We start from the raw sequence: 23,064 nt of genomic DNA, 5'->3' as shown, positions 1-23,064 counted from the left end.
GTCACCCTGTGAACGAGAAATCATGTAACCTAAATAAGTGTAAAACAAAAGCAATTACCAACCACGTGTGTTCATCCACTTGTCTTCGGCAGTCCACTGTTCTCTTCCCGGAAGAAACCCACGGAGCCTGAGGTAACCAGCCAACAAACCTAACCAATCCTGGAGCTGCTCTGCATGAGAGCAGCGCCATGATTGGTTGGAGCAGGCTCACACAGCGCTCCTTTTCCAAGTAGGTGCTGGTGCCTGCAGTCTGTCTGACTGTTACACAGCTGGTATTGGTGCAGGCTGAAGTACGCATGTTGGGCTGGCTGTCGCAAGACAGCTGGCCAATTCGACATACACACTTAGTGCATGCCATTCCTGCTGCCAATCAGCAGCAGGAATGGCTCCACCTGAGACGAGACACTGTAAGTGCTCTTTGGTAAATCAAAGTTCTGATTGCTGCAGCTGCTGCACGTGCAGCAGGCGGTGCGATGCTCCTCCGCCTTGTAGGAGGAATCGCCGCTGGGTAAAGGTGCTGCTTATTCATCAGATATACAGGTCCATGCTCACAGTATCTTTCAAGGTCAATGGGCTCCATTCACAAAGGTAAAGTTAAACCAAAAGTCTAACTTTACTACTTTTTGGTATTCGCAAAGGTAAACTTCTTACACCAAAAGTCTACCTTTAATACTTTTCAGTATTCACAAAGGTAAAATTAGACCAAAAGTCGAACATTAATAATAGTAATTTACGTTTGTGAATACAGAAAAGTAATAATTTTAGACTTTTGGTCTAAATTTACCCTTACGAATATCGAAAAGTAGTAAAGTTAAACTTTTGGTCTAAGTTTACCTTTGTGAATACCAAAAAGTAATAAAGTTACACAAAAGTGTAAGTTTACCTTTGTGAATCGGGCCCTGTGACTCTGGAGACGTCTCGGACCATGGTACCCATTGCTGCCTTAAGTGAAACCAGTCACCTCAACGGCCACACCCATTGGACGTCTGTCTGCCACTGTCATGTCTTAAATCATCAATAATAAAACACTATTCAATATTTCATAAGGACTTTATTTTGATTGGATGACTGCATGTCAACAATGTACAATTTGTTTATCGTTGCACTTTAAAGTTAACACATCATTCCTCCCCCCACTGGCCTAATCTTCGACACTCAGCTTGAAGGTGGACCAGCAAATTCACAGTTATAAAGATAGAAGACCCCATCATCAGCCCAAGGTTCTCCTGCCACGTGTGATAGGATGATCTTGGCAGGGCATTGGCGGGTGATCCAAGACAAGCTTCATCCATAAACATCTGTAAAGAAAATAATAGTGAATATAAATGTATACACAGAAGCAAGTGCACCATAAATCCTTGCAATGAGATGCCCCTGCACAACAAGGGGCATAATAATGAAAAAGAGTCGCCCTTGAGCTGTGCAAGGGGACGTGAGGGTGACACAACTCTTAGGTTTGATGCGTGGCCTTGATAAATTTAGAGTAGTAGAATGTGGGTGTTACCACCCATGGATTCTGGCACAATCACAGATTTAACATCAATGGTAGGCCTGGGAATGTTTCCAGTCCAGGGATGACCTGACCTGGCAGTTGGGTCTGGACTATTCCTATGAGGAGCAGGGTCAAGACTGATTAACATATGACTGGGTCCAAACTGAGGTTGCATAGTGAGCAAAAGAACAATGGATTCAACCCAGATCTCTTGACTGGGGGTGAGTGATTGAAAAGTTTCAGCACTCCGTCCATCATTATGTGTTTGCTAGGCCTAGAAATGCATCAAAATGCTAAGACTCCCCAGGTGATGCATAAAGTGGAGAAACATATTTAGTTCTCCACGTTACTTCCTCTTTGCACACATAGAAGAGCGAAAATGCCTCAGGGGAATGGTTTTTGTCCAGGAAAGCTTTCCTTCCTGCACAAGAACAATCTCCCAAAACACAGGCATCCTTGCACAATGGTTCACGGGTGCCTGCGTTGGGGCTAGGCAGCATATTCTGCACCAGTGCTGGGAAATGACAGGGATGTGCGGTATATTGTTAAGTATGGCGCATTCATGCCCTTTCCTTATCACGCAAGGCAGCAAGGTGACTTACGGCACTATGTGATTATTTGTTAAACATGCCCCTAAGTCTATCAATCTACCAGAATTTAGCCCATGAAAGAGATCAAGTCAAGCCACTCTAATTTATACTGTGATTGGGGCAGACCATATCTCATTGTCATTTCTGGCAGTAGTTGAGTTTCACAAAGCATGTTGAGAAAACAGTTGCATTTGGAAGGTGAAGCTGCACATTTTTCTTGACATGCATATACCTGCATGTGCCATGTGTACAAGTACTGCACACTGACCGTCATTGAACATACATCATGTGCATCACTCTGGATATATTTTTCCAGGCCAAGGTAGCATTAATACAATCAAAAAAGGTTATAAAACTCTAAAAGTTTTACAAAAGGTTTTCCCTGGCTTAAGAGCGGGTTTAGGCTACCAATATTGATTAGCAAACGTTTTCCCAGCTTTAAATGAGTCTTAAGTCAGGATGTGACATGAATGTTAAACCCCTTGTATATCAGACCATTGAATCTCCAGCAAATGCCCAACCCAATGCCTAATACACCCAAACTCCTATGCTGAAGTATAAGAACATTTTGGCCCACATCATAAATATTTAACTGAAGTAACTTATGGACGCAGGCTTCTTCATTATTGGATTTTATGTTTCAGATCTGCATTGATTTATTGCAGCCTGGAATTGAAACTAATTTTTAAAGGCACTTTACATTCATTGCAATGGTCCAGCCATTCCTGCCAGGACTATATTATTACACTTTACAGCACTAATGATATATCCCTTAAGGATGCACCCTCTGTGACCCTTGAGGTAAGGGGAGCTTACTAACTTTGTTTTGAAAGACTATCTCTGGCCACCTTCCATTCCATTCATTTACTTCGCATGTTTCTTCCTGTCCAGAATAGCTGGGTACCTGACACCAATCTTACTCGGAAGGAGGTTCGAGGTGGGTGTGCAGGTAGAGTGCAGGGTTGTAGGAGGGTGCTGGGTGCTGTGAGGGGGAAGTTTCAATTTGTGTTGCCTGAGAAAGCAGCTTCTGCTGTAACAATGCGGTAAACAAGATAGTAAGTTTTAAGAGTATTTATAATTGGTGAGGTGGGTAGGACACTTTTGCACATATATGGTGGTGAATAATAAAAAGGTAAATTGTTGAGAAGAGCAAGACGTGCCTCCTGTGTGAGCTGAGCCACTGTCGGCATCTGGTAGAGGGTCTCCTGTGATCTCTTATTAGAGCTGAGATACAAACGCTAAGAACAAGTTAGTGAATTCCATTGAGATGCCAGGAGCAACAAGGTGAACCACCAGATTATCAAGCTTTTTGGGAAAGGGTATGGCAAAGATACACTGCAAAGAGAAAATTAACCCCTTTGAAAAAAATCTGAGTTACAACTGCAGGAGAAAGATGAGAATGTCCCACTTGGACTCGAAGGATCCTCTACGAGCAAGGCTGGGTCACCATCCATCGTCTCACTAGCCTCCTCAATAAAACATTTCATGGAAAAGCACTTTAAGAACAGGAAATGTGGGGAGGTTGAGGGAACAGTAAGCCACCCCAGCCAGGAAACATAGGAGGGCCAGAATTTGCAAATAAGGAGAGATGCTTGCAACAAACTATTCCAAGATTTGGAGTCAGATCTTGATGGCCACCACTGCACTAGTTTATTGATGGAATTTCAAAAGATCTCCACTAAGAATGAAGTACCGTATAAGGGGGAAAAAGTGAATATATAAGAAGATGACGAGGAAGGGAAATGATAAATTGTAGGAAGCTGGTTTTATGTGGTGATGCCAATGTAAGGGCACACCATGCAAAAAGTACAGACAACTCTTATTGGTTTACAGGGCTTGAATTAATAATTCCAAGTGCTCTATTTGTGTGAGTGTGGTCGAGCAGCTTAGACTTATCAGAGGGTAGTGTTAAGCATTTGTTGTACACAGTCAGTAAAGGAGACACACACTAAGGAAGGAAATCCAAAACCAAGTTAGAAAAATAACACAGATGGTTAGATAATTTTAGACACCAAGATCATCGGAGTCAGGTAAGCACCTTCGGAGTTATAGATTTTTGTAGAAATAGAAAAATACAGTTGAATAACATTTTGAGGTATGAGCCTTGGGAGCAGTAATGATATCCTATGGGAGAAACATACATTGCATAGATATACTTGTACACAGTTTTTTGAGGATGCCTTCTAGGACTTAACATGCTTAGGGGCCAAGAAACCACCAGCAGTTCGGTTCGACATGCCCTGGTGTGTCCAGGTGCCGGGATGCTGGTGGTGTTGGTAGCCTTGGGCGCTACGTGTTAAAGTCTATGGAAAAAGTACCTGCAAAAGACAGGCTGCAAGTGTGAACTTGAGGGCAAGTCCGGCAGAACCCAAAGTGGGGGCCCCACTCTTGTAGGTCTCCAGGGCACGGGGACACAGTCAGTTTATATGAACCCGTTCTGGGGGTTTCGGTGCTGAAGTGTTTTTTTTCCGGCGGGTCGCAGCAGTTAGAGGCTCTCACTTGGCTTTGGTGACCTGGAGAGTGGGAGAAAACAGGGCAGCAGGGCCACTCTCAATGAAGGCCACGTGGATCCTCAATGGCAGTTTGGTGTTGGCAGCAGTAATGTACGGACAGGAGGCGCTACAAGTCTTGGTAGTTACAAGGGCTCTGGTGACCAGGATATTGGTGCTGCGAGGCTCTTGGAGTGGTCAGCGTCTCAACACTTGGTGAAAGCAATGGAGCTGTATTCCTGAACCCACAGCAACTTGTCACTGGAAAGTTGCTCACTTGGTGGGCCCGATGGCTAGTAAGACAAAGTACTGGGTTAATGTTGTTGGTGCCTGCAGATGCAGTGGGGGGCTCCTCTACCTCAAGGGAGAAGCTGCTTCATTTTTGAAGGGGAGAACAGTCCTCCAAGGGTTTGGCGAGGCTGCTCGGCTTCAGGATGAGTCAGGTTTTGTGATTGTAATGGTGCAAGCAGAAAGGCAGGATTTGGCACCAAATTCAGTGCAGGACCTCTGTTCTCACGACCTCTGCTCTTCTTTGTTTTCCCTTTAGTTCCCAGTAGACAAATCTAGTTTCCTGGTGTCAGAGGGATCCCTAAATACTGAATGTAGGAGTGCTTAGGGGAGTTTAGGGTAGTAGCCAATGGCCTACCCCCACCTGGAGTGACTACACCCCCTATATGACCACTTCCTGTGGAGAGTTGCCAAAATCCTCACCCAGAGTTCCTATTTCACCAAATACAAAATGGTGAAACCATTTCTCAACTGTTCACTTCAGGTGGCTCACCTTAGGAGGTGTGCCTAGCCTGAAAGTGTGACACGCCTTCGGAATATCTTTATTTGCCACCTGCTCTGGTGCCAAGTGAGCTTCAGGACAGGGGGTGGATTTCCCCAGGTCTGGGGTAAGCCAGGGTCATATACAAAAGGCTGCAGAGGATTTCATGCCTCTGGCCTAGATCTGCTGAATCACTAGCTTTCATGCCGGAGGAGGTGTTACCACCTTCCTCTGGAGAAGGCATTGTTTCTGGCCTCTGAGAGGGCGGAGACTCTCTCCTACAGGGGGTCGGAAACTCATCTGTGATGGCAGGCTGGACAAGGCTGCTAGTTTTAATGTGATCTATTTGTCATTGAACAATTATCTAACTGCTTCGTTTAGCTTTTTGGACATGTTGTTGGAATTCTGTGTGTTATAGTCATTCTCTATACCTTTTAGGACACTAGCTCATGTCGCTTGGTTTGGCTTAAAAGTAGACTTACTAGGAACTGCATACCCCTGTGATCATGACCCTCTTTAGTACCCATGCCCTAGGTACCAGGTGTACCATATACTAGGGACTTACAGGGGTGCTAAAGTCCTTACCAATTGGACACCAATTAGACATTTTGCACTGGTACTGGGGATCTGCTTAGCAGGGATCCAGTGCACTTTCAGTCAAACAGCATCATCACTAGAAAATGACTGTACACTAGTCGGGCTCGTGGGACCCGCTTTCAATACCCCATTACATCCGTCTCCATACGTTTCCAGGGTGCCATAATTTCACTATGAAAATCCTGCACAGGCATTGCTAACCAGTTGTGTGGACAAGGACACCCCAGGGGCTCATGTCATGGAGAGCAGAGTGCGGCTTTACTGGGGCCTGGTGCTTGGCCCTGAATTTGCTGCTATGTCCTGAGGTGATCAGGGGTTAAAGCCAGCATGGAACGATGGACTGGGACACAGCTGACCCCCGTAACAAGACTGGGACTCAATAGTAGTCATGGAAAGACCAGTAGAGACATGGTGCTGGCCTGGTTCCCCCTGAGGTAACGTGACTGTCCTAGAGGAGGCGAAAAGAGTGAGGCAATCCGGGTCCCTCCGGGACAAGACAGCTGCAGAGCTGGTGAGGCGGCACCAGCCTGGGGGCAGCCCCGTTGTCCCGGTGAAAGACTGCGCTGATGCCCCCACATAATGAGCCCTCCGGGAGTGCTGCACGTCAAGTGAGCCCAGACGACCTTGGTGCGCTCTGGCATGGAGCTGAGACAGCTGGAGCACACCCGCCTAGGAGACATAGAGAGGCTTGTCGCCTGTTGGCGCGCCCTGCCTGCAGCTTCACCTGGGGTCGCTGTAGAAGGATCTGCCACAGCTCTACTCAAGAGATACACTGAAACCCACCTTGCCCCTCTTGAAGATGTGAAGTGGGCCTTTGGAGCCCCACAGCCTCGAATAGTGTGCTGCTTCCTGGCTCCACAATAAGTGGATTGAACTATGCCTAGGCTCTTGTGTATCTGGATATCCCATGTGCTGACCCCCAGGGGCGACAACTTATCATCCTGTGGGCGGAAGGCAGGGCGCCGCTGCCCCAACAGTTGCTGATCAAAGTGAATTGTGGATTGCTGCCAGTAGAAAACCAACAGGCTGCAGTGGCAGGAGACAGTTATTACTTGGGTGGATTGTTTCTGCGCTCAAATCCCTACAATCATAAGGCATCGATAAGTGCATCATGTCCAGCGGCAAGGAGGGCTACGGAATGCAACAGACTAAGCTCAACTTCCTGCAGGTCCTGATGCCATGCTGCCTAAATATTGGTTTTAATAAAGTACACCATATGTCCCTTAGGATGTGGCAAATACAGATGACGTGGATAAGATCTTCAGTGCCGTGACCCCACAGAAGGACAAAGCTGCTCGCCTCCTCTCCTTCCCCATGTTGGTAAAAAAGGGATCATCAGAATGACACCGAAACAGAGCTTTAAAAAGTTCTCCTTGGTTGCTGTTTTTATTCCCATTTTAAAGTTGGGTTGGGGTTCGAGGGCTTCATAGTTGTTGAGCACTACCCAGCCATGTGTTCGCTTGGCGAGTGTTTTTTTATCCTCTAGGGCAGATATCAGTTGACTTGCCTTTGTCATGATTTTTTTAAATGAAAGGTGTTCCATTGGAGTATTCCAAAGAACTGTCAGTCCCAAAAGCTTGATGGAGTTTAGAAAATATTCTCCGGCTGGCGATTTTCCAGGGCGAAACAGCTCAATCCAGAGGTGGGAGTTCAGGGATCCTTCCTCAGCTCTTCGGATTTTATGCCAACATTTTATCTAAGCACCCTTTCTTTCCACCGATTGTTTTTGTAGCCCTAATTACAACTGTATTTAGTCCGGTGAAACATATCTGCGGAGATGAATTATCCCTCTATAAGAATTAGATGTTATTATATCCAGGACTGCAGCATCTTTCACTATCAGAGGTTCACTCCCATAGGTCAGAGTTGGCTGTAGTTTAGGTCTCAGAACCTTTAGCAAGGGGGTCAGATGTTAAATCAGGCAGCTTCTTCTTCAAAGGCTTTATGGCTAAGTAAGTCCCAACACCCTTTCTCCGCAAGGACTCCAACTGTGGTTTGAAGGAGCTTTTATGATCTAAGAGTATCCCAAGGTATTTATAACTTGTTGTCTGATCTAAGCGCTGCCCATCCAAATACCAGTTGATATTTTTCTCCCAGTGGTAATTTACTGCCATAATGTTTGTTTTTTTTAGATTTTTTTTTAAGGTGTTTCATTGCGAGAAGCTGTGAGTTATGTCCAAGATATGTTGACGTCCTATGGGGGTCCGACTTATTAACATTAAATCATCCGCGTAAAGTAGATTTGACAATGTTGTTTTTAATAGCTTCTGGGCGTGGGATGCGCATCTGTTAAGTTCTTCAGGGAGGTCTGCTGGAAAAAGCTTAAAAAGCAACAGGGCTAGGCCGCACCCTTGCTTTAACCCCTTTGAAGTAGGGATTCACTTTGATAGATGTGTCCCAGCACCTAGTTTTATCCTAATCCAGGTATCGGTGTGCAACTGCCTGAGTTGGTCTAAAAGAGGTTTAGGTACCCCCCATCCTTCCAGTTTCTGCCAGAGCTTTGTGCAATCAACATGGTTGAAAGCTGCTGTGTACTCTATAAAGCAAAGAAATAGGGGGTATTTTCTTTCCACACAAGTGTGGTACCATTTTTATCGGGAGACTTGGGGATATGCTGGGCGGGTAGAAGTTTGTGGCTCCAGATTCCAGAACTTTTCATCACAGAAATATGAGGAAAATGTGTTTTTGGACAAAGTTTGACGTTTGCAAGGGATTCTGGGTAATAGAACCTGGAGAGAGCCACAAAAGTCACCATATATTGGATTCCCCTGGGTGTTTAGTTTTCAAAATGTACAGGTTTCCTAGTTTCTAGGTTGCCCTGGGTGCCGGCTGAGCTGGGAGCCAAAATCCACAGCTAGACACATTGCAAAAAAAGGGTCTATTTCCTGTGGAAAAATGTTATGTTTCCACGTTGTGTTTTGGCTATTTCCTGTCATGGGCACTAGGCCTACTCACACAAGTGAGGGACCATTTTTATTTGGACACTTGGCAAAATGCTGCGTGGGTGGAAGTTCGTGGCTGCCCACCGATTCCAGAACTTTCCATCACAAAAATGTGAGGAACATGTTTTTTTTCTCTAAGTTTGAGGTTTGCAAGAGATTCTGGGTAACAGAACTTGGTGAAAGCCACAGAAGTCATCCCAACTTGGATTGCCCTCGGTGTTTTGTTTAAAAAAATGTACAGGTTTGCTAGGTTTCCCTGGGGGCCAGCTGAGCCGGGGCCCAAAATCCACAGTTTGGCACATTGCAAAAAAAGGGTAGTTTTCTGTGGAAATTGTTGATGTGTCCACGTTCTGTTTTGGTTTGAAAGAAAAGGGAGGTACCCTATAATTCACAATAGGGACTGGGTAGATAAGCTAACAAAATCTGCAATGTCCCAACCAGATGGACACAAATCTGTCATGAAGATTTCAGCACATAACACACCTATTCTACAAGGTTTAGATCATATCTACGTGTCTAGCCAAACAATTTGTTAAAAGATGGAAAGAAAGGGACTAATCCTTCTTAATGTCAGTTAACGTGAACATAATATAAACAGGTCCACAAGTTAAGTATGTCAAAAAGATATTTTGCAATTTATTACACATATATTAATTAAAATACACTTTACTTGTACATTTCATAAAAGCATAAGAACATATCATACATCACAAAACAATTATTTATTAAAAATAAAACTACAGTCGACACGGCGTTTCGGTGATATTTCAATGGTGTTCACCTTCTTCAGGACAGTTTTCTAAATAGTGGAAAATATTTGTATTATTATCACATCCCTGAGTTACTGACATTACTACATAGTACCCTAATGCTATCTTCAATGTTACATCAACATACCTTGCAGTATCTCTCTATTTATCACAGAGTTACAGCAATGCTTGACAGTCAAATTCTAACTTGTCTGGAGAGATGTCATACAGTACAGCTCTGAAACTGATAAACAACACTTAGTTGCAGTTATATTTGGCCATTTATTTTCATGATTTTTATAAAAAACACATTATTTTATACATACCATATAAAAACAATTTAAGAATTCTGAGATGCTTGGTTGGAGCCACTGTGTTGGTTCATTATCTTTTAAAAACTAATGCAGTGGATACAACATTTTGCATAAATTTAGAATGGTATCCAGAACTAAAATCTAGGGAGAGAACTTTACTAAAAAGTAGTGTGAACTTGCCTCAAATTGACAGGTATTTCATGAAGCCAGTTACTTCCAACCCCTCAAGATATCGTCATGGGTGAGTATTTCGAGATTTTCTTCACCTAGATGAATATTATATACACATTTTAAATTTTAGTGGAACATCTTAATAATATCCTCTCTTAAATTCACAAATAATGTCTCGACAGCCCTCATTGGCAGTATTACATATTTTATCCCTTTACCTGATCCTATGAAGATACAGATAATTTTATGCAGGGGAGAGCCAAGGGATTTTGCCTTCCTGCCGAGAAAACCTCACATGTTGTGAATATCGTTTTTACACAGGGTGCCATCTTACATTATTCTTAATGGTCATTTCTATTTCCGTGTATAGCCTTTTATTTTCTAATTTACGAATTATTCATTCCTCTCAGTGAATATGTATCTACTGGTCGAAGTACATTCATTAAAATACAAAAATTCGGTGCCTACTCGCTGTGACAATGGAACTGAATTGTATTTTATTATTACGCTAGGTTTGCAGTTAGTTGCGCACTACTAGTCGAAGTACATTAATTAAAATACAACAACTCGGTGCCTTCTCGCTATGACAGTGAAACTAAGTAGTATCTTATTGTTGCGCTTAGTTTACAGTTAGTCGCGCACTTCTGCCTCCTCCATTACTTGTATGGGTTAGATAAAGGATCCCCAGCTCACGGAGGTTTCCAAGTCTGCAAACAGTTACGTTATTATCAAGTTAAACTATCTATCTAATGTCGGTCCGATAGTATGCCGACTAGCAAGCTTACCTCCAAAGTTTGGAACGGCCTCCCTGCATCCACCCAGCTTCTTGATCCGAATAGTGATCCTTGCTGATGGTCGCCGCCTATTTACGTCATGGCACATAGGTCAAGGGTCAGGGATTTTGCCGTTTCCCAATATTGCTTTTAAAATTTATATAAAGCCTTGCTTTGAATCCTTGTTTTTTCTAACTCCTATTATATTGCATTAGTATTATATGGTGACGGTATTTGTCCAGAAAATAAAACCATAGCATTTTTCGAAGGGCTTATCCGTCACGTGATGACTCGCTCTATTATTAAGTTCGTAATGTTCCTATTTACAGTTTCCAGTTTGTAGGTTCTTGTGGAGCCAACCTGTCTGTGATGATTTATTTTTTATCATTTCTACCATTTCCACAATTTCTACAAAAACGGCCCCGTGTTTTGTGTTTCATTTTGTACTAGAGTGTTTTATCCACTCGAAGTCAATGATACATACTCGTATCAGTGTGGAATAGTCGCGGCCATTTTGAAGTGTCCAAATATCGGTAATATATCTGTAGACTTACCCTGCTTATATGGAGCTACTGTGTACTAAGGATTTATTATTTAGAAATAGTCAAGGCTTATTTACCAATACAATAAGGACCGATGTGAAGTTTTAAGTAATAGAAGTCTCGTTTTAATAACATCTACTATATATCCACCAGTATGATTATTAAATGGTCTGTCCACTAGTTGTAGTTGATCCTCACGTTTTTAGAGTCTTATTTATACATTCGGACAGAGAGTAGGTAGAATTTTACCTGTCCCGTTATGCTCAGTCTAGATCCCAAATTCTTGACTGGCTTATTTACTCAGTGTTTATATATAGGTATAATACCATTGGCGTATATATGAATATATATTGACTTGGCCAGCTGATTTATATAAAAAAAAGGGGGGTTAATGAATTAGTTTTTCCCAATCTTCCCTACTATTGAGTCCTTTTGTCACTGTATTAAAAAGGCACATATAGTATTGTTCACGTTTCTTTCTTTTGACACATCTTTTGACTGTCCTGAAGAAGGTGAACACCATTGAAATATCATCGAAACACCGCGTCGACTGTAGTTTTCTTTTTAATAAATAATTGTTTTGTGATGTATGATATGTTCTTATGCTTTTATGAAATGTACAAGTAAAGTGTATTTTAATTAATATATGTGTAATAAATTGCAAAATATCTTTTTGACATACTTAACTTGTAGACCTGTTTGTATTATTTTCACGTTAACTGACATTAAGAAGGATTAGTCCCTTCTTTCCCTGTTTTAACAAATTGTTTGGCTAGACACGTAGATATGATCTAAACCTTGTAGAATAGGTGTGTTATGTGCTGAAATCTTCATGACAGATTTGTGTCCATCTGGTTGGGACATTGCACGTTCTGTTTTGGGCCATTTCCGGTGGCGGGCACGAGGCCTACCTATACAAGTGAGGAGCCATTTTTATTGGGAGACTTAGGGGAATGCTGGGTGGGTGAAGGTTTGTGGTGCCCCACAGATTCCAGAACTTTCCATCACATATATGTGAGGAAAATTTGTTTTTTTGACAAGGTTTGATGTTTGCAAGGGATTCTGGGTAACCATCACAGTTACTGGTCCCCCAAGCAGCTCACAATTGCCAGGAGATAAGATTATTAGAGGCAAGAGTGTTAAATAAGCTTTTATAGATTCTCGCCTTTGCGCCTTTGGCTTAGAATATAGTTTGACGTAATAAGATCTGAATTATTTGTTTATTTCTTTAAGGTGGTGTTTAATCACTTCCTCTGATAATTGTATCTGGGTTATGGGATTTCTACCATATTCAGGCCGTATTAACCATGCAGGTAATCTACCTGCTCTACCTCCCTCCATATGTACCCGCATTTGATATTCCCGCATATCAAAGTATTTCAGTCTTTCTAGTACTTTGTCATGCTTTTTCCGCAGGTCAAGTAGCTTCTTATAAGCCTTGGCCTCTTTAGTCAGGTCAGCCTCCACCTCATGCGGTTTAGATTCTAGGCTGGTGAGTTCCTCCAATATTGCCTCCCTCAGTAACAACCCTGTGTCCCATGCATTTCCCTCTCAATACCTCTTTGAAGGCTTCCCATTCGGTAGCCCTAGACCCAACTACCCCATGGTTAAACTGAAAGTATTCTGTGACAGCACCCTGTAACAGAGTGCAAAATGGAACATCCTCCAGAAGACTAGGATCTAGTCTCCATTTGGGTGTTAATGTAGGTTCAGGTATAGGGAGGATGTGTAGTAGCACTGGGAGTACCTGTCCTTATCCCTACTAGTGTGCTCCTTGAGAATGCAGAATATGTGGTGCTGTATGTCAATTTAGAGTCCGTATGCATTTCCCGATTCATGCCCGTATATAGGTACATTTCACATTGCCCTTATATAGGCATAGATATCCAGTCCTTATTTAGGTATAGTCCTTGCTACCCAAATACAGGCATGGCTACCTCCATCCGTTCATCTATGTCACAAAGATTTATTGGAAAACCAGACTCTTAAGTTGCTAGGGACTTCCACTTGCTTGGATATTGATTTCTCCAAAGAACTCATTTATTATGCATGGACATCTATTCCTTAGGGGTTAATTCATGACGTTCATATGTCCGACTTTACGTCAATGCTGGCATTCCTAAACACCTTCAAGGTATAAATATAACTTCACTTGCTATGGCAAAGCACGGTGTGGTTCGGTGCAGTTTGTTTATCTACTTGCACGACGCAGCTCACCACAGCAAGTCCCGAAGGAAGCCAACTCTCCATCTGACGCACTGACCAGAAGCTGTCCTCCTCCTGCCGAGAAATCCAGCACTAGTGTTTATGACTCCCCTTGTGGGATGTTGGGAAATCGAGTCCCGAGAAAGAGATACCAACCTCTCTCATTCTAAGGTATGGAGCTGATTAGAACCTAGAGAAACCTTTGGCAGATTCTTGGCAAAACTAAACTTAACCTAAACAGCCCTTACTTTTCCCCTCGTACTACTCCTAGGTTAGGTACACTGGGGTAGGCGTATTTTAGAAGCACCAGTTGAGTATTTTAGCCTGTGTTATTTATGTATGTATTTTTATATATGTCATAGCAACAGACAATGCTATTACAGTATTATTTTATATTACTGTTCGCGCTGTACGCATTATACTTCGCATTCTGTCTAACGATTGTAGCAGTTCATATCTCTTGCATGAGAAATAAGACTGTTCAATAAACCCTTTTATTGAAACGCCCGTCTCTCTATTTCTATGTAACTCTCTATAAACGAAGCATGCACGATTGACTGAGTGAAATAATGATCTATTGTTTCCACGACTCTGAAGATATTGTTCCGGTTATAGGGGAAATAAAGTTGTCATGTTTATGCGGTTGTCAGAAACTAATCCCTTCTTGTTTATTCGAGAAAGTTTCTAGTGACCTCTGAGTTAGCTGACACACACACAATTAAGTTGGATGTATGACGTTACAATGCAGGCTATTACAACGCCTGCCTTTACAACGCGGTTTTTACATCGCAAACTTTTACAACGCATAGCGCTTAGAGGTGCTGGATAGAGGTAAGTTTAATTTTCTATTCCAACTCCAGTCCCCGTGGACACTAGGGAAGGTGTTGGATAGAAAATTAAACTTATTTCCTATCCTAGAGCGCCCCCCAGCGCAATGCATTGTAATGGTTTTCATTGTAATGACCGCGTTGTAATGGTAGTGCGTTGTAAAAGTTTTGTTGTAAAGGTTGTTCACCAATTAAGTTTAATATACTCGATAGAGTTCTGTCCTCAGTCCTATGTCAAATCTATAGTGTAAAATATTCCAATGCGCAGAGCCTATTGGAAATATAGGAACTACACTACGGTGGTGGCGTATAACTGTCCATACCATCTGCGTCGGAGTCTAGCACTCTCTGTTAGCTTGAGATGCATTTCTTGCAACATCGCCACTTGCATGGCACGGTGTATGAGAAAACTGTGAATTTTATATAGTTTAGACAAGGACCCCATTCCCCGTACATTCAAGGAGATCATTTTAACATTCTAACTAGTATACTAGGGGCATATCATAAAACAATCCCACCCATCACACACCCCCCCTCCCACTTCTGCCCCCACCACCTGATGGTATTTCTACATGCGAGAGTAACAACCCCCTAGAGACTGACACATTTTACCAACAAGTAAATCCCTCAACCCAGAGAAGCTTCGCAAGGGCTGGCCCGCCCAGAACTGGACAAAGGAAAAAACATTAGTGAAAGATTTTCCCTGATGTCAACCTATCAGGATTATATTGGTGGGGTTGTGCGAGGTATTGAACACCACTTATTTTGTCTTCCTAGGCCTTAACATTTTCTGACAGGGAGATAGTTCCCTCCTGTTGTCGGCAGACCTGGTGCCTCTCTCGCTTTATGCTCATATGTTCTTTTTGTTTGAGAAGCTGAAGCTAATCTAAATTATGTTATTAGCTGCCTGTGGTATCACACCTGGCAGTTCTCCTTCACTTTCTCTGTACTGTGTTCTGAGGTTTTCCCAGATCCACCCTTCTCTGTGGTTTGCATCAGTACCTCGGCCATAGCATGCAGTGCCAACTTCCTTTCTTCGCCTCCAGGAAATAAGTGCATTGGGCTTGCACTTTAGCAGTGAAATTGGGGAAAGTGGATACCTTGCAGTTGTCCATGGGATAAGGTCCATTGGCACGAGCCTGCTGTATCAAGATTTCACGATCTTTGTAGTGCAGTAGGCGTGCCACCACAGGCCGGGATGGCAACCCTGGTGCTGGCCGTCGTGACTGAACTCTATGCACTCTTTCTAGGGCAAAGAAAGGAGTTAGTAGGCCTGGTGCCACTGTAGTTCTCAACCATTCCGCCCGATAAGTCACCATATCGGAACTTTCTTTGGTTTCTGGCAATACCACCACACGTATATTGTTGTGTCTGTTACACCCCTCAGTGTCTTCTGCTCTTCTTTCCAGGTTGCCCACTCTGGCGGTCAGATTTTCCAGCTTGGTGGAGCTGGTTGTATCATTTCAATAGTCTGCTTGACTGCTTTCATCCTGTCCACTAGCTTATGGTGCTCCACCTGCAGGAGACCCAGGCTGACAGACACTGCCCCAATATCTTGCTGCAGCAGTATTTTTGTCTCTGCGATTGCTGCTAGTATCTTATAAAGGTGTTTGTGAAGGGCCTGATCTACTTACTCTGACTCCTTGGTTCCCAGAGCATTGCCTGGAGGTTGGGCTTCCCCTCCTCAGTGGATGCATCTCCCTGTTTCTGCTGTGGTTTTCCCATGGTGGAAGAGTATCTGAAATCCGGAGGGAAAATGTCTGTCACACAACACTCCTCGACAGACACAGCTCCAGGTCTCACCTCAGTCTGTAACCGGTAATCACCAGGTCAAGACACAGTTGCCTTGACTAGCCACTATCTCCGGTCGAGGATTATATTGCCCCGTTCAACTGTTAATAGTGCCCCTTTTCTGTTTCCCCATTTATGTCTAAGGAAGTCCTCCTACCCAGGCCTTCAGCAGCCTCCTAGTGACCGGGAGGGCCTTTCTGTTTTACGCTGCTACGCCACTCCAATCCAAGTTCTATGTCCCAGCCGAGCCTTCGGGACCACGGCATCCAGCAGTCAAATCCACCCTCCGCAGGGCTTAATAAGTGTGCCATACACTCCGTACACTGCTCTACCAGGTACTTCCCCCTCATGTCCTGCGCGTTGCGGGCTCACTGTTGCAGTTCCCTCAATCAATTCCTGTGTGAGAGTTCAAGAATGCTGTCACCTTGGAGCCTATATTCCAGGTCCTCCAGAGCCCATTCAGACAATCCCAAAACCCTCAGGCCTACCTTACATGCCTCCACTGCTCGATGAAGCCTGCGTGTTCGCACAGCAGGTGCTCGGGCCAGCCACCAGCGCTCCATTTAGGCCGCCCCAGTATAATTAGGGACCACAAAATTAGCGCTTCATGGCTCTGCAGCCTTCTCTCCCCTCTGCAGTGCAGGCCGCCCCCCCCCCCCCCAAGCGCATGGCCACAGGTCTCAGGCAGCTCTCCGTGGGTGCGGCTTCACAACTAGGCTACAGGTTCTAGGCCGTCTGCCTCAGTGATTATCGTCATTGCTCACCGGGCTCCCAGATCATCCACCAGCACAACGCTCGAGCCCTCCCGGGCATGCAGGCAACGAAGATAGCGCCCCGCACTCCACCACTGTTTCTTCCTATCGTGGTGCAGTTTAACACTCCAACATGCAGCTGCAGGCCCAAACAGTCGCCCCGTGCTCTTTGTCACCAGTAGTTTGTGACCTCCAGTTTTTCACAACTTATCGGACGGCACGCCTCTGCTCCCAACACAATCCTCCAGCGGGCAGTCACAGGTCCCAAGTAGCCCTCCAAGGGTGCGGTGTCACCACCCGGCTGCTGCTTCCAGGCCGTCTGCTCCAGTGACCGCTACCAATGCTCATCCGCACCCTGGATCAGCTCCCAGAGCACCACTCGGGCAGCACAGCAAAGGCAGTTCCCCAGTGCACCACAGCCATTTCTCCTCCGACCCTTTAGCAGGCAGCTGCAGTTCTCTGACAAGCTACCCTGAGCACTGTGTCCCCTTCAGTCCACGGATTTCAAGTCGTCTCTGTTTGTCAGTCAGCTCATCTTTGCTCGCTTTTCTGTTGCCTCTACGCTGACTCCCCAGCAGCTGATTCCACAGGTTATATTTTAGGCCGCAGCAAAGCGCTTCACTCACGCAGCCATCATGCTTCGTGCCCAAGCCACGCCTTCTAAACTCCATATCTTGTTGCCATACATAGGTTTCCTTGATACCTATTTTCTTAATATTTTACCAAATAAATTGCTGTTTGCCAGAACACAATGAAAAAACGTTGCAAAGTGCAGTGCAGTTATTGGCTCTGGGTAACTCGGGTTCTTTGTGATCCTACAAGCCCGATATATATCGCTGCAACCAGAAGGGGCCCGCGGATGCAACGGTATATTGATTTAAAAAATCTAGCATAGTTGGAAGAAGTTACAGGTGTAAATGTAGGCCCAAATGGATGTTTTTTTTTCAACTAAATTTCAAGTGGAGAAGCGTGGCTCAGTGGTTAGAGGTGGCAGACCCGGAAGCTGAGATCGGCCGTGGACCAGGGTTCGATTCCCCGCCTCTGCGGGTCTCGGGCTCAAAAATTCCACGGACTTGACAATTCTCGCTCCGGTGCCTACTCGACTCACGGGGTCACACTCTGCGACTCTGGGCAATAGCTTGCTTAATCTCCACTACGGCCCCTTGCAGTGGGATGCCTGGCTTTCACCTTGTGGATACCCTGCCAGGGTATCTCACAGGGGAATACCAGGACGGGTTCCCTAAGCAAGCGCTTAGATACTGTGTCAGTGATTTGCGCTATATAAATACATTTACATTTATTTATTCAAACTGTTACTTGAAGGATCTCCACAAATGACCCCTTCTGAATTTAGAATTGTGTCTTCTTTTCAGAAACATATACGTTTCCGGTATCCATTATTGGTTTCGCACCCATTTCTACCAATAACTGAAAGGAGGTTGAAAGCACACAAAAAATAGGAAAAATAGGCTATGTCCCAGGAAAATGCCAAAACTGTGTAGAAAATGTTGGTTTTCTGACAAAAGGCTACCGGTTCCTGAAAGCTGGGAATATGGTGATTTTAGCGCCACAAAACTCTTCATTGATACCATTTGTAGGTAAAAAAACATACGCCTTCTTCTGTAGCACTTTTTTCCTATTTTTCAAAAAATAAAACAATTTGATGTATTTTGGCTGATTTCCACTGTGGGGAATCCACAAACCCTTTGTACCTTTAGAATACTCAGGATGTTGGAAGAAAAGGACGCAAAGCTGGTCAGAATATCTTATGTGGACAAAATGTTATGGGGGCCAAAATGGCCAAGAAAAGGAGTGGCACGGGGGGCAGAGGCCTGGCAGAAAAGAGGTTAAGAAGGGACATTCAACTATTGATCATTGTTTTAGTCTATGGACAAAAGCCAAGAAATTGACATAAATGGTGGGTCACCTGTATCCTTGCTTTGTTGATTTCAAGGCTGCATTCAATTTGGTAAACAATGATATATTATGGGAGCATCTGAAGACTATGAAGATCAATGCAGTGATAGTAAATATTTTTAAAGAAATGCCATAGGTGTGATTGGGCAAGGGTTGAATGAAATCATGAAGGCCAAGAAATATTAATTAACATTGGCTTACGTCAGGGTTGCATATTGCCAGCCACTCTATTTGCCCTGTATGTATCAGAGCTACCCCATACTGTGGCAGGTGTGAGAGAATTGTCTCCCAAAATGGGTAGTCGAAGCATTCCTTGCTTGCTAAATGCAGACAATTTAGTAATTAAGGATGTTCCCCTATTTGGCTACAAAGGAATTTGGAGGCTTTTGCTAAATACTATGGTATGAAAAGTTTGATCATTAATATAGGCAAAACTAAGACGTTGGTCTTTGGTTATTAAAAAGGCAAACATCAATGGTTAATTAATGAGTCAAGGGTAGAGGAAGTTTTTTGAGTCAAACTTAAATTGGAAATCCCACCTGAATATTGCTAAAGCATGTGCACTTCCCTCAGTTTTGCGTTTACACAAGTTTAATGGGGCCTATGGAGGTTATGACATGACCCCAGTTATAAAAGCCTTTAGGGCGAGGATGCAAACTATGGGCCTCATTTATCAAACTTTCACGCAGCGCACTAGGCCTGCATGCTGCATGAAAAGGCAGGAATGCACTGTATTTATCATCATTCAGCGCATTTCTATATTCCTTACGCTGGAGCACAAACTGCTGTCTACCGCCAATGCAGACACCCTTGTGCCATGCTGCAAGGATGCCTGCATTATAGGCAGGGTTTCTTTTGTGCAAGAAGCTATACCTTCCGGCACAAAAATAATCCTCTGAGGCATTTACCTCTTTCCATGCATACTGCAGAATGCAGCACACATGGAAAAAGAAAGTAACAAGGGGAAATAAAGATATTTCTCCTTCTGATGCCTCATCTGGGGAGGCGTAGCATTTTGACGCATTCCCAGGCCTACCACTAATGGTAAGTATGGGAATGTCCCCACATCCAAGGGTGGATGCAAGGGAACACCCACGCTCCACCCATGTACTGCCTCCCTGGCGCAGAGTAAAACAACACAGCGATTTGCACTGCGTTGTGTTACTCTAGATTTATCAAGCCACACAAAGCCACAGAAGGTGGCAATGTGTGGATTTAAAAAATTTTCTTAGTAGTTGTGTTGCCCTGGCGGCCCATTGCGTGGTGCTAGGGCAATGCAACTGCTTGATAAATCTGCCCAAATGTTTCAGTGTGGTACAGAGATCCTTTGCTTGAATGGATATCTTAATTGGAATACGTTGGAATGTCAATGCCTTAAAAGATTGCTAACTCTTCCTCAATCGTTCCTGGTTCAAGCAATAAGATTAGATGTTTAACATGTGTCTTGGCATCATATTTCTATGAAAAGCTGCTTTTTGGAACTGGCTACTAATCAACAGAGATGATAGAATTTCTCACTTCTGTAAACATTTGCATTTCATTTTTCATGGGATGCGAGTGTTAGAAAGCTTTTAAAGAAATTCTATAACCTGCTTTCCCTACACTCTTCCACTTTAGGATTGCCCTTAAAAATGTCATAAATGGATGTAAATATAAAAAGGGAGATCTTAGCTAGAGAAGATAATTATATGTATCAGGCTCCAAAAACATCAGTCACCTACTTATTGGAATACTGCTGCAATGATGATGTCTATCTGTATACTAGATCCCAGCTTGCTAAACATTAAATTGAATTATAGATTCGGTATGTTAGAAATTGGGCCTCTAGTTGGCAGAGGTATGCACCCTGACAAGTAGGGATCACAATCCTAGTCAGGCTTACCTTAAAGTATTTGTGCAACACCAAAATTACAGTAACACAGAGATAACACCACAAAAGACTCCACGCCAGTTTAGAAAATTGAAGAATATGTTTATGAGTAAAAGAAGACAAAAATGACTAACAATCAATATGTAGAACTTGAGAGATGATTTTTTAAAGATTAAACTGCAATATAGTACTTGAAGGCAAAAGGCGCCAAGCGGGGACATCTGGTTGCTCTTGAACGGGGTAAATCCATGTTCAGGCCGACCACGATGCAGCATGGGTTGGATACAGGAGCCATGCAGGGCCTGCTGCAAACAGTACCCTTCCAGAGGATGCGTCAATGACAGGAAGGAAGATGCCTCGGTTCCCAGTCATGCAGTTGGGAGATGCGTCAACTCCAAAACCCTTCTGATGGAGGTGATGTGCCTTCGTCAAGCTATGCAGTCAGGTGCTGTGTCATCAATGGACCTCATGGGATGAATGGCAATGCGTTGTAGTCAAGCTGCTCAGTCAGATGAGGCCTCATCATTGAGCGGCGCTTTGGGTCCTCGAATCGGTGCTTCATCGACATAGAAGAGTATGCATCAGTTCCGACCATTGCAAAGCCGACGATGCGTCGTTTTGGAAGGAAACAGCTCAAAAACGAATTCCTAGGACTGGTATGGCAACTCTTGGCAGGTCAGGACTAACAGTGGGCAGAGGTCAGCAGCTGTAGAAAGGCTGAATTAAGCCTTTGATGCCCATGAGACTTCAGAACATGAATCAAGCACTTGTAGTCACTTAAGATCCCTAAGGATGCAGAGATGCAGGTCCAGTCCTTCTCACTCCCAGGTAAGAGGCAGCAGGCCAACTCAGCAAAGCAGTTCAGCAGAGTGTCAGTCCCTTCTGGCAGCACAGCAGTCCTTCTTCCCTGCAGAATGTCCTTAGGTCCAGAAGTGTACTGACTTTGTGGGGTCAGTGGTCCAGTTCTTATACCACGCTGTGCCGTTGAAGTAAGGGAGACTTCAAAGAGAGACCTTTGAATTGCACAAGGTTCCTGCCCTTCCTCCTCTGGCTCCAGACTCATTTTAGGGGGTATGCAGCTCTTTGTTTGGGAACAGGCACTGCCCTATATATATGCAAGTGTCAGCTCCTCCCTCACATCTTGCCCAAGATAGCCCTATTAGCCTGGTGATGGTGCATCAGGATGTGAATGGCCCACCAGGCACACCTAAGCTCTCTTTGTATGTGGCAGTCTAAAAGGGATACACAAAGCCCAGATGTCACCCACTCCAGACATGTAATTAGAAACAGGCAGAGGAACAGAATGGTTAAAGTAAGAAAATCCGAGAGACACTAAACTCAACATATCTATATTTCCCAATTAAAAATGATACAACAACCTGCCCTTGGGGCTGTCCAGGGCCTACCTTAGGGGTGACTTCTATATATTAAAAAGAAAGGTTTGGGCCTGGCAAGAAGGTTAACTTGCCAGGTCGAAATAGTAATTTAAAAAGGGACACACAGGATCTGCAATGGTAGGTCTGAGACAAGCTTAAAGGGCTACATGTGTGAGTGGCACAATCAGTGCTGCATGCCCACTAGTAGCATTTAATTTACAGGCCACTGGCACATGTGGTGCACTTTCCTAGGGACTTATAAATAAATTAAGTATGCCAATTGAGGATATGTCAATGTTATCATATTTTAGCGAAAGAGAACATGCACTTTATCACTGGCCCACTGTTGTGGACCACGTGATTGGGGAACATGGCGGCTGGCTAACAACAGTCGGGAGAACCTCCATGCGGTGTGAAGTGAGTCCGATGTCGGATGGCGAGCAACAGTGCCCCATGAGCATTCGGAGATAAGAAGGAGATAGAGGTCGTCAATGGATTTGGAATCTGGGCAAGGCTTTTAACCGCTTCTATTCCTCTGCGAATTTAAGGTAAAATTGTGTTCGGGCTGGGATGTCGGCTTCACCACTACAGTGAGACGCAACTCCTCCCCCCAAGGGTGTTGGAGCCGGGCGGCGATTTAGTTGAGGAGGACTCAGGCAGTGGTTACAAGACTGCATGGCAGGTGGAAAGGCACTTCATTCAACCCCCGTAGATTTTGTATAACGCATGTTGGGAGTGAAAGGGGTGAAAGTAATCTTGCCAAAGCTGGGCTGCCTGTGGTAGGTTTTGCGGGGCTATCACTTGTTTTTTCAGAGGCCTCTCTGCAAAGAAACAGTCTTAGTTCCTTTCAAAAAGCAAAAGGGGAGTGGATGGAGAGCGACCCCTCCTCGAGTCCCAA

The 23,064-nt window shown here is 44.2% G+C and overlaps 1 protein-coding gene across 1 annotated transcript in view; it reads right to left on the bottom strand.

Annotated features, from left to right (window-relative positions):
• Positions 1–1,118: 1,118 nt before the first annotated feature.
• Positions 1,119–23,064, bottom strand: part of LOC144762998 (antileukoproteinase-like) — a gene marked incomplete at its 5' end in the record, with an annotated part of 160,331 nt that continues 138,385 nt past the window's right edge. The window contains one exon of the mRNA XM_078648314.1: positions 1,119–1,298. Coding sequence (XP_078504440.1) covers positions 1,285–1,298 — 14 coding nt within the window. The remainder of the gene's footprint in view (positions 1,299–23,064) is intronic.

This window comes from Lissotriton helveticus, chromosome 6, assembly GCF_964261635.1.
Source record: "Lissotriton helveticus chromosome 6, aLisHel1.1, whole genome shotgun sequence".
Lineage (NCBI taxonomy): Eukaryota > Metazoa > Chordata > Amphibia > Caudata > Salamandridae > Lissotriton > Lissotriton helveticus.
The sequence above is the reverse complement of the archived record's forward strand: the minus strand, read 5'-3'. Positions and strand labels throughout refer to the sequence as shown.